The following is a 15,074-nucleotide window of genomic DNA, read 5'->3' on the forward strand; positions in this document are numbered from 1 at the left end:
TTCTTTAATGAATAGTGTCTCTTTGGACAAGTTTTACATTGAGTGAACATTGTTCTTAGTAGATACGTTTTAATACTCTGTGATGTATTTATCATGAGAGTTTCACTGTGTGGTACAGAGTAAACTCTCTCCATTGAGTAAACACTGTATACAGTACCCGTTTTTTTTCTCCTATCCACTTCATTTCTCACTGTAGGTTCGGTGACTGTGAAGGGCTTGATTCAGGTAAAGGCTATCTGTAGTAGGGCATCAGTAATGTAACAGAGGTTAAGTATCTAGAGGAACCTAGTCTTCTCTGAAGAATTGTATACACATTGAACATTGTGCTTATAGGGGTTACACTTCTATCTGTGGTAGATTGTTAATATAAACTCGGCTACCCATGAAGTGTATGGTATAGAGTCAGTGTTGCACATAATACAAACTTGCTTCACCTAAGGAAGTTGCCTGTGTGATGGCATTAATGCTGCTTTACATTATTATGTGTTGCACTTACTTTTAAACCTCTAATGCCATACTCGTTTATAGAGTAATGTGTACACAAGAAGCTTGGATTATGTCATTCGTGATTTCATCAATAATGGCATTTGAGATGTCATCAGTGGTGACATAAATGATGTCATAGAACATGTCATGAGTGATGTAATATGTGAGGTCAGAAGCAGTGCATGGTGTGGGCACAAATCACAGTTAGATCTGCTAACTATAAATTTTACATTTCTGTGTTTGTTTTTTGTTTAAAACATTATGTTGACACTGATATATTCACCTAACTATAGTGTTACTTGAACTTTCCGTTTTTTCACTGAATTTCTAAGGTTTGGAAAAAAAATAATAATAAAATTAGGTATTTTTATCATAGGTAACTATAACGCCACTTTAACCTTTGCTTTTTTCAATGAATTTCTAGGGTTTTTTCAAAGTCAAGTAATATTTTATTAAAATACGTAAAGTCAACCCCAGCCGCACACGGCCTTTGGTTGTGCATGGTGGGAGATTTGTTTGCACAACATGGCCTGGGAGGGAGCATGAGCAACCTCTCCTCCTCTAGACACTATTGACCCCAGGGACCCCACTCCCCAGGGTAAAAATATATATATTATATGGGGAGAGGGATGCATGGCCCCTCTCCCCAAGCTTTAAGAGGCCCTCGAGAAACTATTCCCCAGGGCCAAATACATTAACATTAGTGGAGAGGGGCATTTGGCTACCCTCCCTCAGCCCAAATGGGTCTTGGAGATTCCATCCCCGAGGCCATCCCCCAAGGCCATACTTTAATTAAAGGAGGGAAGGTGCATGGCCCCCCTCCCCTAATACAAATGGGCCTCGAGGATCCCAATCATAGTTCGATTTTAGGGAAAGAGGGCATGCGGCATTCCCTCCCGAACCTTAAGAGGCCATGGGAACCCCATCCCCCGGGGCCATGTTTATGTTTACAGGGGAGGAAGTGCATACCCGCTTCCGCAAACCTTAAGAAGCCGGGACTCGATCCCCTGGGAAGAAATACCCTATTATTTGGGGAGAGGACATTTGGTCTCCCTTGCCAAGCGGAAATGGGCCCCGGGGACCCCATCCCCAGGGCCAAATTTTAATTAAAGAGTAGGGGGCGTGTGCCCCCTCATCGAGCCTTAATAGGTCCTGGGGACCCCATCCCAGGGGCAAATGCAATTAAAATGGGGAGAGGATATGTTACTCACCTCCCAAGCTTTCTTCGGCCACAGGGACCCCTTCCACCACAGCCAAATGCTATTAAAAAGGGAAGAGGGCCTCATGACCCACTTGCCCTGGAGTCTTCATTAGCAAAGGGCCAGGGTAGGGGGAAATATGCCCCCCCTCCTGGAACCTCATTGGGCCAAGGGGATCCTATCCCCAGGGGTCAGAGGTGGGCGCCTCAGTACCCACCTAGGACACTCAACAATTAGGATGTTAGGGACCATGGTGGAGCGCTCCAGCCGACTCCCCTCATGGTGCTGAAGCAGGCATTGCTTCAACCTGGAGGGGGACAAATATTCATGCTTGCTCAAACTGGCCAGGAGCACTATCTGTCTGTTTCCCTGTCCGCAGAAGTGTAGACAGGGAAACAGAAGCCTGCTCCTACCCGGCAGGAGCATATTTAAATCTCCCACCAGGTGGGAGGAGACATCCTTTCCCTGCCCGTGCTACTGCAGGCAGGGAAGGCATATTTGCGCCCACCTTGCAAAAGTTATATAAATGCTCTCACCAGGTAGGAGCAAGCATATGTTTCTCTACCCGCGCTAGTGCGGGCAGGGGAAATACTTTGTTCCGAGGTAGGCTCCCCAGGACAGATTAATTGTGCAGACCCAGTGGGCGGGATCCTGGGGGCCTTTTAATGCGTGTGCCCCCTGCTCTTTTTACAGTGGAGATATGAGCGAATTTCCTTGAGTTGATTCCCATTTTACAGGTGCGCAGAATACAAATTTAGGATTTAAGATTTTGTTGTTTTGCAAGTTGAGTGGAACAATAATAATGACATCTGTTCCATTACAGAATCTTGTTTAAAAAAATGCTGTGTGAAAATATAGAAAGAGTAACTCTGGAAAATTGAAAAGGAAAGTAAAAATGAATTACTTATGCTATGGTATTTTGTATTTGTAGGATGCATATATCACCCATGAGGGTATCCTGGCATTTATGAAGGGGATTGGGGTGGGCCTGGGTACTTGCCTGTTTGGGGGGCTTTTAAAAGAGCAAGGTTTTAAGTTTCTTCCGGAATTCAAGGAATGAGGCTGGGAGCTCTGATGCATTAGGGAAGCTTGTTTCAGGCTCTGGATGTGAGGTAGGAGACTTCTTGACCCCTTGTTCTTGCCCTGTGATTGCATGGGGCATGGATGAGAAGGAGGCTGGTTGAGCAGAGATGGCAGGCCAAGATGTGGAAGAGGATGCAGTTTTTGAAGTATGCTTGGCCTTCGTTGTGTAATGATTTGTAGGTGTGTGTATGAAGTTTGAAAAGGGTGCGCTTGTGGATTGGGAGGCAGCGGAGGTCTTTGAGGTGTTTGGATCTGTGAGTGCGGTGTGGGAGTTTGAATGTGAGTCTTTCTGCTACGTTCTGTATAGAGTGGAGCCATTGATAAGTTGGGCACAGATACCACTGTAGAAGGATTTGCTGTAGTTGAGCCTGCTTGTGACAAGGAGTTGCTTATCAGTAGATGTCAAAAGGGAGCCATTTCAAGATTTTCCTGATTAGTTTGTGGGTGTGAAAGTAGGTGGAGGTGACTTCTTTAACTTGATTTGTCATGAAGAGTCTGCTGTTGATCACGATACCCAGGCTCCTGGTCACGTTAGATGGGCAAGGAGTCGGTCCTATCTTAGTGGGCCACCACTCCATGAACACAGTTAAGTGCCTTTGTCAAAGAGGACCACTTCTGTTTTGTCTCTGTTGAATTTAAGGCAATTCCTTTTCACCCAGTCTATTACCAAGGACATGCATCTGATGCAGAGTGGTGAAGGTATCTTCTGATAGAGAGAGTGTTGTCCACATAGAGATGGTGTCGAATCCATGTAAGCAAATTATGTTGGCAAGATGGGGATATGTAGATGTTGAAGATTTTGGGTCTCAGGAATGAGTCATTAACCTCAGATTGGAGGCATCAGATGGAAAGGGCTGCAGGCTGACCATTTGGGTGCATGCGGAGAGAAAGGAGCTAATCCATCATAGTGGTTGGTCACTTTGAGGCTTTGAATGAGGATGGCACGAGAGACAGTCTAAAATGCAGCTAAGAGGTCTAGTTGGAGGAGTGCACTTGTGTCCCCTTTGTGGATTGTAAGGCAGATGTCATCAGTGGCAATGATGAGGGCTTTCTTTTTTCTGTGGTTAGGTCTGTTCTGGACTGGGAAGAGCCGAGGATGTGGTTCGCATTGATGTAGTTAGCCAGCTAGACATTGATGAGCTTAACCAGGACTTTGGCAGGGTATGGTAGGAGGGATTTGGGTCTGTAGCTGGCCAATGAAAGGGGTCTGCAGAAGGCTTGTTGAGGTGCAGTAGGAAAGTGGCATGTCTCCAGGAGTCTGGGAAAGTAGTGCTGTAGAAGAATGAGTTGAGAATGGATAAGGGTTATGGATATGGGTGTCAAGCAATTTGGCAAAAATGTACTGCAGACACGTATCTTATTGGGTTCCCAAGTGGATGGTGCACATTGCATTGGTGGAGTTTCCACTGATATGTTGGCAGGCCAGCAGGGCAATGCCTTTTCGAGGGAGTTTCTGTCATTTAAGTTGAGGATTTCGAGGGTGGAGCAGTCCAGTTGGCGAGAAATTTATTGTAAATGGTGTCAATTTTGTTCATGAAGTAGTGAGGGAGTTGTGGGCAGAGTTCCTAGGATTGGGTGGTTGTCAAGGAGCAGGCAGGCGGGGACATATAATCTTTCACGATGGGAAAGGTTTCTTTAGATGTTTGGAACTGTTTGAGATCCTTCCAGTGATAGCTAGGTGCCTGGTGGTTTTGAGACATGGTATTATATCCGGGGATTTGATTTGTAGACAACCCTGTCAGTGTTGTCATGGAAGTGGCACCACCGTCGTTCAAGTTGCTTACCATGATGCTTCATGAGCCAGAGTTCCTCAGTGCACCAGCTTGCTTGTGGCTTGGATAGGGACGTGTGGGTGGTTCTCAGAGGAGCCAGGGAATCTGGGAAAGTTGTGATCAATATGTTGAAGTTTGCGATGGAACGTGCTAGGCCATTGTGGTCACCATACTTCAGGACCAGAGCACAGTGATGCAGAATTCCTTGGGGATTTTGTTCCATTGGCGCCAGGTGGTCTGGGTGTGGGTGATTCCTGGCTAGTTGGGCAGGTGCAGGCCAAAATAGACAAGGATGTGGTCTGTCTAGGTGAGCTGGATACACTTGTCTACTGCGATGATGGGAAAATTAGTTAAGAGTGGGACGAGGAGGTTTTCTAACCATGTGGATGGAGTCGTTCACTAGTTGGGTAAGTCCTAAGATGCTGAGATTTTCCAGGAGAGTGGTGGACTTTGGGTCACTTTTTTCCTGTAGGTGGACTTTGAAGTTGCCAGAGGAGTAATGAGTTCTGTGAGAGTGGAGCTGAAATTTGAGCTAGGTCTGAGGGAACAGTAGAGTAGTGCTCCTCCCAGGGTGGGGTGCTTCAGGTGCTAATTTTGAAGGCCATGGGTTTTTGCAGATCACTTGTTGGTCAGGCCTAGGCAGGGAAGCAGTTGAGTTCCTCAATGGGCCTTATTACAAATAAAGGTGCTATTTATCACAACTGGTAAATAACAATACCCTATGGCTAGGTATTTATCATGGGCAATAAATAGCACATGTTACGAGTTATTGGGGAATAACGTGCGGATTCTGGTGGTTAAAACACTAAAATCTGCATGGTATAGCACACATTTCCAATGTTAAATTACAGCAGGTTTGTCCTGCCAAAATGTAATTAAGCTTTAGGTATTCAACGCATCTGATAATTTACGGGTGTCTTATATCCCTTTTTAACTCATAATTCCAACTTGTGCGTAAGCAGGAGTTTGCACACGGGATGGAATATACCGAGCAACTCATAATCAGGCACTCAGTAGATAAAAATTAGTCTTCCTCTGGCTTTGTTCCATCTGTCTTGTCTTTCGATCTTCTATAGAAGGGAGGGCTGCTGCTATGTCTGGTGCAGATGCTTGGTTAAGCCAGGTTTCTAAGAGAAATAGAAGGCTCCTGGAGAGGTCCTGCAGGCGTGTTTGGCGAGTGAGCGGGTGTTGAGGAATAGGCGGGAGACGGCATGGTGTATTATGGGAGATGGTAAGGGGCTTGGTGCAGTTGTGTGAGTAGTGTGTGGAGGTGAGGGATGATTGTGGGTGGGGTTTAATGGCAGGGCAAGGGAAGCGGCAGGTGGGGCAAGCATAAATATGGGCAGAAGAATGCATCTTCTGTCCGTGTGAGGCAGGCTTGGGCACAGTGCGAGGATGGGTGTCCAGGGTTGAGGGTGCAGAGGGTTTCAGACGAATGCCTGCTGCTGTAACCTAAGAGCCTAACATGAAATAAAGAACTTCCTTCTGACTTGAATGGCCCCAGACTCTTGTATGAAGACCCTGCCCTCCAACTTTAACACCTCTCTCACATGGCCCTGGGGGTCGGGTGTCCTCACCCTGCCCATTAGGTTTTCTTAATTCATTTTCAGGACGCAGCGAGCATGTCCAAGACCTGTAATGGCTGCCACAAAATATAGTTCATGTTGTGGCCATCCAATGAGGATTGACTACTCCCCTGTAAATTGGCCAAGCAAAGCATATCTGGACACCAGAATCCAGATATATTTACATTTTTAACCACTTCCTGCCCAACATGAGCTTCTCCTTAAATGCTAATTTATCGAAAACAGTTTATTAGATTTACACCACATCACAAAAAAAAGCTTTTTGAGTAAAGTTCTAACTGTTTGAGAAATGTGATGCGATTCCACTCTGCCTACTACTGAATGAGGATTCTTTCTGTATATTTATAAAATTCATAGTTGAAATAGGAACCTTTTGTTCACTATGCTGATTCTCTCTCTGTTATTTCTTTGCCATGCATTTTGCTCCCAATAGATGGTGTCATTAAAAGGTTAATGGTTGCCATGGTTTGCGTAATTATTAAAGAGTAAGTCTAGCAACCTTTACTCTGTCACATGGAGGCAGTTCAGTAAGACACTCATCTCTTATCTGTAATCATCAGAAAATACTTTTATGGCACAGTTCATCCAGCTGTCCTGTGCAGCAGCAGTAACTTCCTGAAGATAATGAAAGAGCTAGCACCTATCAGAGTGTGTCATAATTGGAATGTGGGACGGACTACAAGAAAAGCACGAGCCTGCTTTACATTTCTTCCACAGATCCATTAATCTGGCCCTGGCTTTATTCCCACTTGCAGGTTGACCAGCCAGCTCTGCAGTCACTATGGAATCCTTTACTTTGAAAGGTTGTGTCTTCTTGATTTGCATTCTTCACGGTAAGTTAGTGAAATATTTTATTTGTTTGTTTATGTCTTAATCAGCACTAATGTTTCCTTGACAAGTGACGTATTTCCACCAGGCTGAAAAATGCAAAGGGTTAATTTTATGGTCACACGGGTCTCACAAAATTTACATGAATAACTGTGAATCCGTATCTACGAGAACTGAAAACGAAGGGCACTTTTTAAAATTTATTTATTTTTTATGTTTTCTGGTGAACACCGCATAGCCATTAAATTAGAATCTGTTTAAGTTATTTATTTTGTGATTCTAGATCCAGTCATAGTGGCTGGCCTAGCTGAGTTATTTGAAATGTAAAACCCAAAACACGCTAACTGCAGCTATGTTCGTTTTCTACTGTGACTTATTACGCTACAAGCCTTTTTATTCATGTTTTGTGTACAATTTCTCTTTGTAGATTCTCGAAATTCACTCCCAAATTATATATTCAAAGTGCAATGTATTTTAGTAATCTGCTATGTCGGGCTCTTTTTCGTTTTTGGTAATTCTCCTACTATAGTATTGCCTCGTTTCTACATTCAAAGCGATCGAGCAAAACGTTCTGAAGTGCCTAGATTAAGGTCCAATTAGAGCACCCAACACAATACGTTTACACTTTTGCCCTTTCTCTTTCGTTATCATTGGCAGATAGTTTTGTGACCCTTCACTTCTTTCACCTCCATCCCTCCAGACTGTACTTAATAAAGATACATCATCAAGATGGGCCAGTGCTCAACTTCTTCATCAACATCGGCTTCAGTAATTCCTGCAATGTGTCCCCCCGTTGAGTATGGGTGACACAATGGCTTCTTCCATTCCATCTTGTCATTGGCCATTAGTGGTGAAATGCTATTGGCTAACAGGTGAGGGAGGTCATTATCATGTCGTTGTCATGGTATTTGATCTTTATCTGTACCATGCTGGAGCTGAGTTGTGCTTAATACAGAATCCACTTCAGATCACATCCAATGTGGAGTCTTTTTTGCTTTGGCCGCAATAATAAAATGCCTTTACATATTAACACACCTCCTATGCAATATTTCACTTTTTCTCTTTTGTGAAGTCAGGCATTTTGCCAGTTTACCCGTTCCTTTCCCATGACCTTAGTGTTTGTCAATGGTGATATTGTCAGTGACAGTTGTGGTTCACTACCAGGACCCTTCAGCGCCTCCAGCTTGCGGCAGCTGCCTTGCTCTGTGTGTGGAGCGTCTGAGGCTCTGCTCCTGGGAAGTGGAATGCGGGAGTGGCTTGTTTGGCTGCTGGAATCACATTCGGTCTTTGAAATTCACTGCTTCTGGCGATTTGTGTATTTTTTAAGTGCTTCCTTAAGTTATCCAGGTAAGTGGGCATTGAGACTCCTTGTTTACTTGACCTTCTAGCAGGGTGCCCTTTCAATGGCGGCAATACAGGGGTACAGCATTCTTGTCTGGTTTAGGTATAGACTGTGTTAGTTCAGGCTAGCAAGCACACTATAATTTGATATCCCTTATATGAGTGGGCGTGGACTGCCGCAGTTGTGTTGTATGTATGCCTGTAATGCCATCCGAATATGAGCTGCAGTTCTGAGACTTTCACACTTAACAGGCAGTAACAATTATGGGACTGTGTACACTAGCTTTATCCTGGATGTGTGATGGGTTGTTCTTTGTCCCCTCCTGTACAGCTGTTGTTGAATGTGTACGGATGGAGAGGTAGAGAAGGCTGCCAGTGGTGCTAGTTACAACCATTTCTCTGCAGATCGCGTCATCCTGGCCAGGGCGCTGGGCCTGCTCTGGACAAGTGTCTTGTTGAAGTGTTTTACAGGTGTGTCACCTTCCAGATGATAAGTCTCTATGGTCATATGTCCGTTAGACATATAAGAGCGGTTAAACCGTCATCATTCCAGGCTTCCCAGAATTTTGCTTGTTCTTCTCCAAGGCTTTTTCGCCACATTGCTGTATCTCTACAAAAACGGTGCAAACATTATCGTGGAAACTGCCGCTAAAGCGGCGATAAGGGGCTTGATAATATGCCCTAGAGAATTCCAATAGAAGCCCATGTTCTGGCGTCCAGGACATCAAACCTGGGCTTCTATGGGAATTCTCCAGGGCATATTATCAAGCTCCTTATCGCCGCTTTAGCGGCAGTTTCCTGCCGCTAAAGCGGCGACAACGTTTGCGCTGATCTTGATAATATGGCCCTACATTTTTATTGGCTGACTGACAAATTCATCTACTTCCAGGTGTGTGCATTAATCTCCCTTGTATATGCATCCTTGTCCTAGTGTGTTCGAAGGCTACTAGCTGGTGGCGTAGCATTTCTCGCCTCCCACCCCACCCCCAAAAAAAGATAAAGAAGGTAAGTAAAATATAATAAATCGGCAATTCGAGGACCTATGGTATTAATTCTTATTCTGATGCAATCCATAGAAATTGAACAGGTATTGTGCCCACCTGAAAAATATGTTTGTGAACGGAGATGGCATGCTTAGCCAATGTGCCATTAGTGCTTCGCCTCCAGCCTGTACATGCATCTCATGTTGGTCGTTGTGTCTCCTGAACCATGTGCCCTGGATGTTGTGGTTGATGCTCTAAGAAGGGGGGCATATATTACTTGTTATATTTTTCCCAGACTTCAGTTGTGGCAATCATGTCACTGTTGTATAAAGAGAATGTCGGCTTGGTCTTGAGGTTCACTTGGGTGAAAGTTCACTTTGTACCTTTCTTGCTGTCCTAGATGTACATTGTTTTCGTGACAGTAGTTTCAGCACACAGTGTTTGTGTGTGTTTGTACACACGTCTATCTGTGTGTGTTTCGGAGCACATTGTAATTCACTATTTGTTTGAAGCCGATTGTGACAGGAATGGTCGTGGTAATATGCCTAAGCCCATATTCGAACGTGTGTAGGTTTGCAGGTTGTTTGCTAATATATATTCTCAGTAGTGTGTTTGTGTATGTGTCGTTGAGATGTATTCTCGTGTACTAGTTTATTATCTTTGATTGTCTTTTACATAGACTAAGCACTGCCTCAACCTCATGCCTGCCATCAGGCAGGCGGAAGGTACTGACGCATAGCTGTTCATGAGGGGTGCCCGAATGTCGGCGCTCTTGGAGATCCATCCGTTGTGGTTGCGTGCTGTGGTGTCATCGTTTGGAAGCATTGGTGGAGTGTTGGTGTGGAGGGAGTTCACGAGATGTTCTTCGCTGGCCTTGATCCAGCTGCGAGGGGGTGCGGTGATGGCGGTGGCGTCCGGTGGGCAAGGTGAAGACATGATGTTACCAGTGATGGTCGGTCCAGGAGAGTCCGGTGTTGTGGCTGTAGTTGAAGTACCCGCTGGCGGAGGTGACGTGCTCGACGTGTGTCCTGCTATGTGGTCTGTTGAGGTGACTTGCTGCTTGCGTCTGATGTCGGTGACCCTCCCCAGGAAGGGGTGGGGCTCTGGTCACTGGGGTTGTCCTGGTGGAACTTGAGTTCACCGAGTTGGATGTCGTCGGTGGATGGGAGACCCTGGGGTGCAATGAGGTCTACAATGGTATTTGAGAATAGAGGGCAATGGCCCGGGGGTCTCCACATGAGGATCTTCTTGGTATTGGTCCGGATCTGGGAGTTGACATGGTCCATGGTCACCCTTGGCACATTGGAGTGCGTTGTCAGTCGGGGTGTGACTCTGCAGGTGATGGCAATGCCTCCTCCTTGATGGTCGGGGTGCTCCTTGCGGGTGATACTGCAGCCGTCAGTGATGGCAAAGGAGATGTCCATCATGGAACAGAGGTTGGCCCTGGCAGGCGAGGTGGCATCCAGGGATGATTGGCGAGGAGGGCGCTGGCGTCGTAGCGGTGGAGTGTCCAAGAGGAACGCTCCTTGGTGCTGAGCGAGGTCCAGGGGCAGACGGACGCAAACAGCTTAGCCTATGGGTTGCCTTTGGCACGGGAGAAGATCATTACAACGCAGGCAGTACATCATTAACAACGCAACTCCGACAATGCGGGTGCCTTAACATCGCATTTGATCACAACGCATTGTGAGGTCAGTAATGGGGTAATTTAAAGTTTCTCAGGTGTGTAAGGGTTTTGGGGTAGAATTTGAAAATGTACGTTTTTCTTGCGGTAAAATATGAAAAATGGGGTGTTTGTTGGTAAAATATGAAAAATGGGGTGTTTGTTGGGGTAAAATATACAAAATTGTTTGTTTTCTGTGGTCTGTGGTAAAATATGAAATATCGGGTGTTTTTTAGGGAAAAATATGAAAAATTAGGTGTTTGTTGGGGTAAAATATGAAAAATGGGGTGTGCATTTGTCTCAAATGTGATTTTTGTGTGTGTATTAGGGGCTCAAAAAAGGAATTCCAGGGTTCACGGTTGGGTTTGTGGTGCAAAGCTTAGTTTTGGGTTGCACTCACTGAAGTGGGAACAGTGATCTTTATGTCTCTGCTATGCAACACCCACTCTACTGTTGCAATGTGCCTAGTATTAGTATGCATTGGAATGTAATGCGAGGTGATGGCATGTGTCACAACTACGTATGGGCCTTTGGCACACGAGTGGTACGCCTGCTGTGCATGGGCGCACAGAGGCCACCATTGAGAAGTGCGGGGTGTGCTGGACAGCTGTGAGGTGGTAAACGCCGGAAATAACACTGAAAGAACCTTACCTTTCAATATTAATTATAGCCCACTAAGTGTATTCCATTTAACAAGCAATGGCAAATGCATTTGGTTTCGCCTATGTGATTAATATTGTTAGTTGTAGCTTGGTGAGCAGTTGAACAATATAAGTTACTGAAACTCCCTTAATGTGTTATGGCCGTTGTAGCCACACCTGGTGCTTACTTTGGTGCTGGGCACCTCGTTTAAAAAGAACTATTTGTTTTACCCCTTCACTGCTAGGCCGTTTCCCACCCTGTGCTAAGCCTTTTTTTAGGCTCTTTGGGCTAGTTTGCACTTAGACCCCTGTAACATTTTGTCCACATAAGGTATCCATGCCAAATTTGTGGCCTTTCATTCCAACAGCCTGAGGATTTTAAAGGTACCCAGGGTTTGCGGATTCCCCAGAGGGGACCCAGAAATTAGACAAAATACAGCAACATTTTTTGTTTGTCGGGGGAAATAGGGAAAAAGCGCTATAGAAGAAAGCGTCTGTTTTTTCCCTGCAAATGGTATCAACAAATAGTTTGTGGTGCTGAAATCACCATCTTCTCAGCTTTCAGGGACAGGCAGACATTTGTCAGAAAACCAACATTTTTACACAGTTTTGGCATTTTACTGTAACATAGCCAATTGTTACTATTTTTGTGCTTTCAACCTCCTTCCAGTTAGTGGTAGAAGTGGGAGTGACAGCAATACTGTATCCCAGAAAGCTATACATTTCTGTAAAGTAGACAAAATTCTGCATTTAGCAAGGGGTCATTTGTGTAGTTCTTTCAAGGTTTCACTATAGAAACTAACAGTTGAAAAAACCAAATATTGAAACTGAGTAGAAAAAAACAGCTATTTGTGCCAACATTTTCACCTGTAACTTCTTCTAACTATGGCTAATGTTTTTAAGCCATATACTGTTATGTTCGCTGGACCCTTCTGGTTGTGGTGATGTATAGGACTTGTAGGTACACCAAGAACCTGAGGTACCCACAGCCAATAAATGAGCTGTGCCTTGCAATGGGTTTTCATTGTGTAACAGGTATATAGCAATTCCTTTGGTAAAATATAAAGAGTGAAAAATAGGACACCTATGTATTTCTGAAATGGGAACAAAAATTTAGAGTTTAGAAGCAGTAGTTATTTGCACATATCTGAAATTTTGGGTACCCATACTTGCATGTGAATTATAGGACATTTTTCAAAGTGACTTCTTTTTTACACATTGTCTTACATTTGGAAGGCAGAAAGGCATAGAAAGTAAATAGGTAATAATAGCTGTTCTACATTTCTTTTTTCTCCTAAGTCTCCCGATAAAAATGGTACCTCACTTGTGTGGGTAGGCCTAGTGCCTGTGACAGGAAACAGCCCGAAATGCAACATGGACGTATTCCATTTTTCTAGTGAACACTGACCCTTTTTCGCAATGTGCCTAGCTGTGGATTTTGGACTTTAGCTCAGCTGGCACCTGGGGAAACCTATCAAACCTGTACATTTCTGAAAACTCGGCACCCAGGGTAATCCAGCATGGGGTGACTTGTGTGACTCTCACCAGGTTCTATTACCCAGAATCCCTTGCAAACCTCAAACTTTGTCAAAAAAACAAATGTTCCTCAAATTTCTGTGATGGAAAGTTCTGGAATCTGAGTGGATCCACAAACTTCCACCCATTCCCCAAAGTCTCTCAATAAAAATGGTACCTCACTTGTGTGGGTAGGCCTAGTGCCCATGACAGGAAACGTTTCAAAATGCAACATGGACACATTTTTCCAGTGAAAGCAGACTCTATTTTTGCAATGAGCCTAGCTGTGGATTTTGATCCCTATCTCAGCCAGCACAGAGGGAATCCTAAAAAACCTATACATTTTTAAAAACTAGATACCCAGGGGAATCCAGCATGGGGTGACCTGTGTGGCTCTCACCAGGTTCTGTAACCCAGAATCAATTGCAAACCTCAAATGTTGTGAAACAAAAAACACATTTTCCTAACATTTCTGTGATGGAAAGTCCTGGAATTTGCATGGATCCACAAACTTCAATGCACCCCACCTTCCCCAAAGTCTCCCGGTCTAAATGGTACTTCACTTGTGTTGGTAAGACTAGTACCCACAACAGGAAACGGCCCAAAACGCAACATTGACACATCATATTTTTCCAGTGAAAACTCACATTTTTTTGCAATGTGCCTAGATCTGGATTTTGAACCCCAGCTCAGCCAGCACCAAGGGAAACCTAACAAACCTATACATTTTTGAAAACTAGACACCCAGGGAAATCCAGGATGGGGTTACCCAGAATCTCTTGCAAACCTCAAACTTTGAGAAAAAAAAACATTTCCCTCACATTTCTGTGATGTAAAATTCTGGAATCTGTGTGGATCCACAAACTTCCACCTACGTCGCATTCCCCAAAGTCTCCCAATAAAAATGGTACCTCACATGTGTGGATGTGTGGGTAGGCCTAGTGCCCGCGACAGGAAATGTTTCAAAATGCAATGTGGACACATGTTTCCAGTGAAAACCGACTCTTTTTTTGCAATGTGCCTAGCTGTGGATTTTGAACCCTAGCTCAGCCGGCACAGAGGGAAACCTAAAAAACCTATACATTTTTAAAAACTAGATACCCAAGGGAATCCAGCATGGGGTGACCTGTGTGGCTCTCACCAGGTTGCGTAACCCAGAATGAACTGTAAACCTCAAATGTCATAAAAAAAAATTAAAAAACATTTTCAGAACATTTCTGTGATGGAACGTTCTGGAATTTGCATGGATCCACAAACTTCAATGCACCCCGCATTGCCCAGAGTCTTCCGGTAAAAATGGTACTTCACTTGTGTGGTTAGACGTAGTGCCCGCGACAATAAACGTCACAAAACACAATGTGGACACATCACATTTTTCCAGTGAAAACTGAACCATTTTTTTTAAATGTGCCTAGCTCTGGAGTTTGAACCCTAGCTCAGCCAGCACTTAGGGAAACCTAGCAAACCTATACATGTTTGAAAACTAGACACCCAGGGGAATCCAGGATGGGGTGACTTGTGTGGCTCTCACCAGGTTCTGTTACCAAGATTCCCATGCAAACCTCAAACTTTGTCAAAAAAACACATTTTCCTCACATTCCTGTGATGGAAAGTTCTGGAATCTGCGTAGATCCACAAACTTCCACCCACCCGCATTCCCCAAAGTCTCACAATAAAAATGGTACCTCACTTGTGTGGGTAGGCCTAGTGCCGGCAACAGGAAACGGCACAAAACGCAATGTGGACACATCACATTTTTCAAGTGAAAACTGACCCTTTTTTTGCAATGTGCCTAGCTTTGGATTTTGAACCCTAGCTCAGCCAGCACCTAGGGAAACCTAGCAAACGTATGCATGCCTGAAAACTAGACACCCAGGGGAATCCAGGATGAGGGGACTTGTGTGGCTCCTGCCAGGTTCTGTTAGCCAGAATCCCTTGCAAACTTCAAACTTTGGAAAGAAAAACTCATTTTCCTCA

The 15,074-nt window shown here is 44.5% G+C and overlaps 1 protein-coding gene across 1 annotated transcript in view; it reads left to right on the forward strand.

The window, feature by feature from the left end:
- Positions 1-15,074, forward strand: part of LOC146829140 (xaa-Pro aminopeptidase 2-like) — a 329,035-nt gene that overhangs the window by 9,435 nt on the left and 304,526 nt on the right. Inside the window, exon 2 of the mRNA XM_085607765.1 lies at positions 6,882-6,959. Coding sequence (XP_085463891.1) covers positions 6,908-6,959 — 52 coding nt within the window. The 5' untranslated portion in view covers positions 6,882-6,907. The remainder of the gene's footprint in view (positions 1-6,881; positions 6,960-15,074) is intronic.

This window comes from Triturus cristatus, chromosome 5_2 (assembly GCF_964204655.1).
Source record: "Triturus cristatus chromosome 5_2, aTriCri1.1, whole genome shotgun sequence".
NCBI classification, from domain to species: Eukaryota; Metazoa; Chordata; class Amphibia; order Caudata; family Salamandridae; genus Triturus; species Triturus cristatus.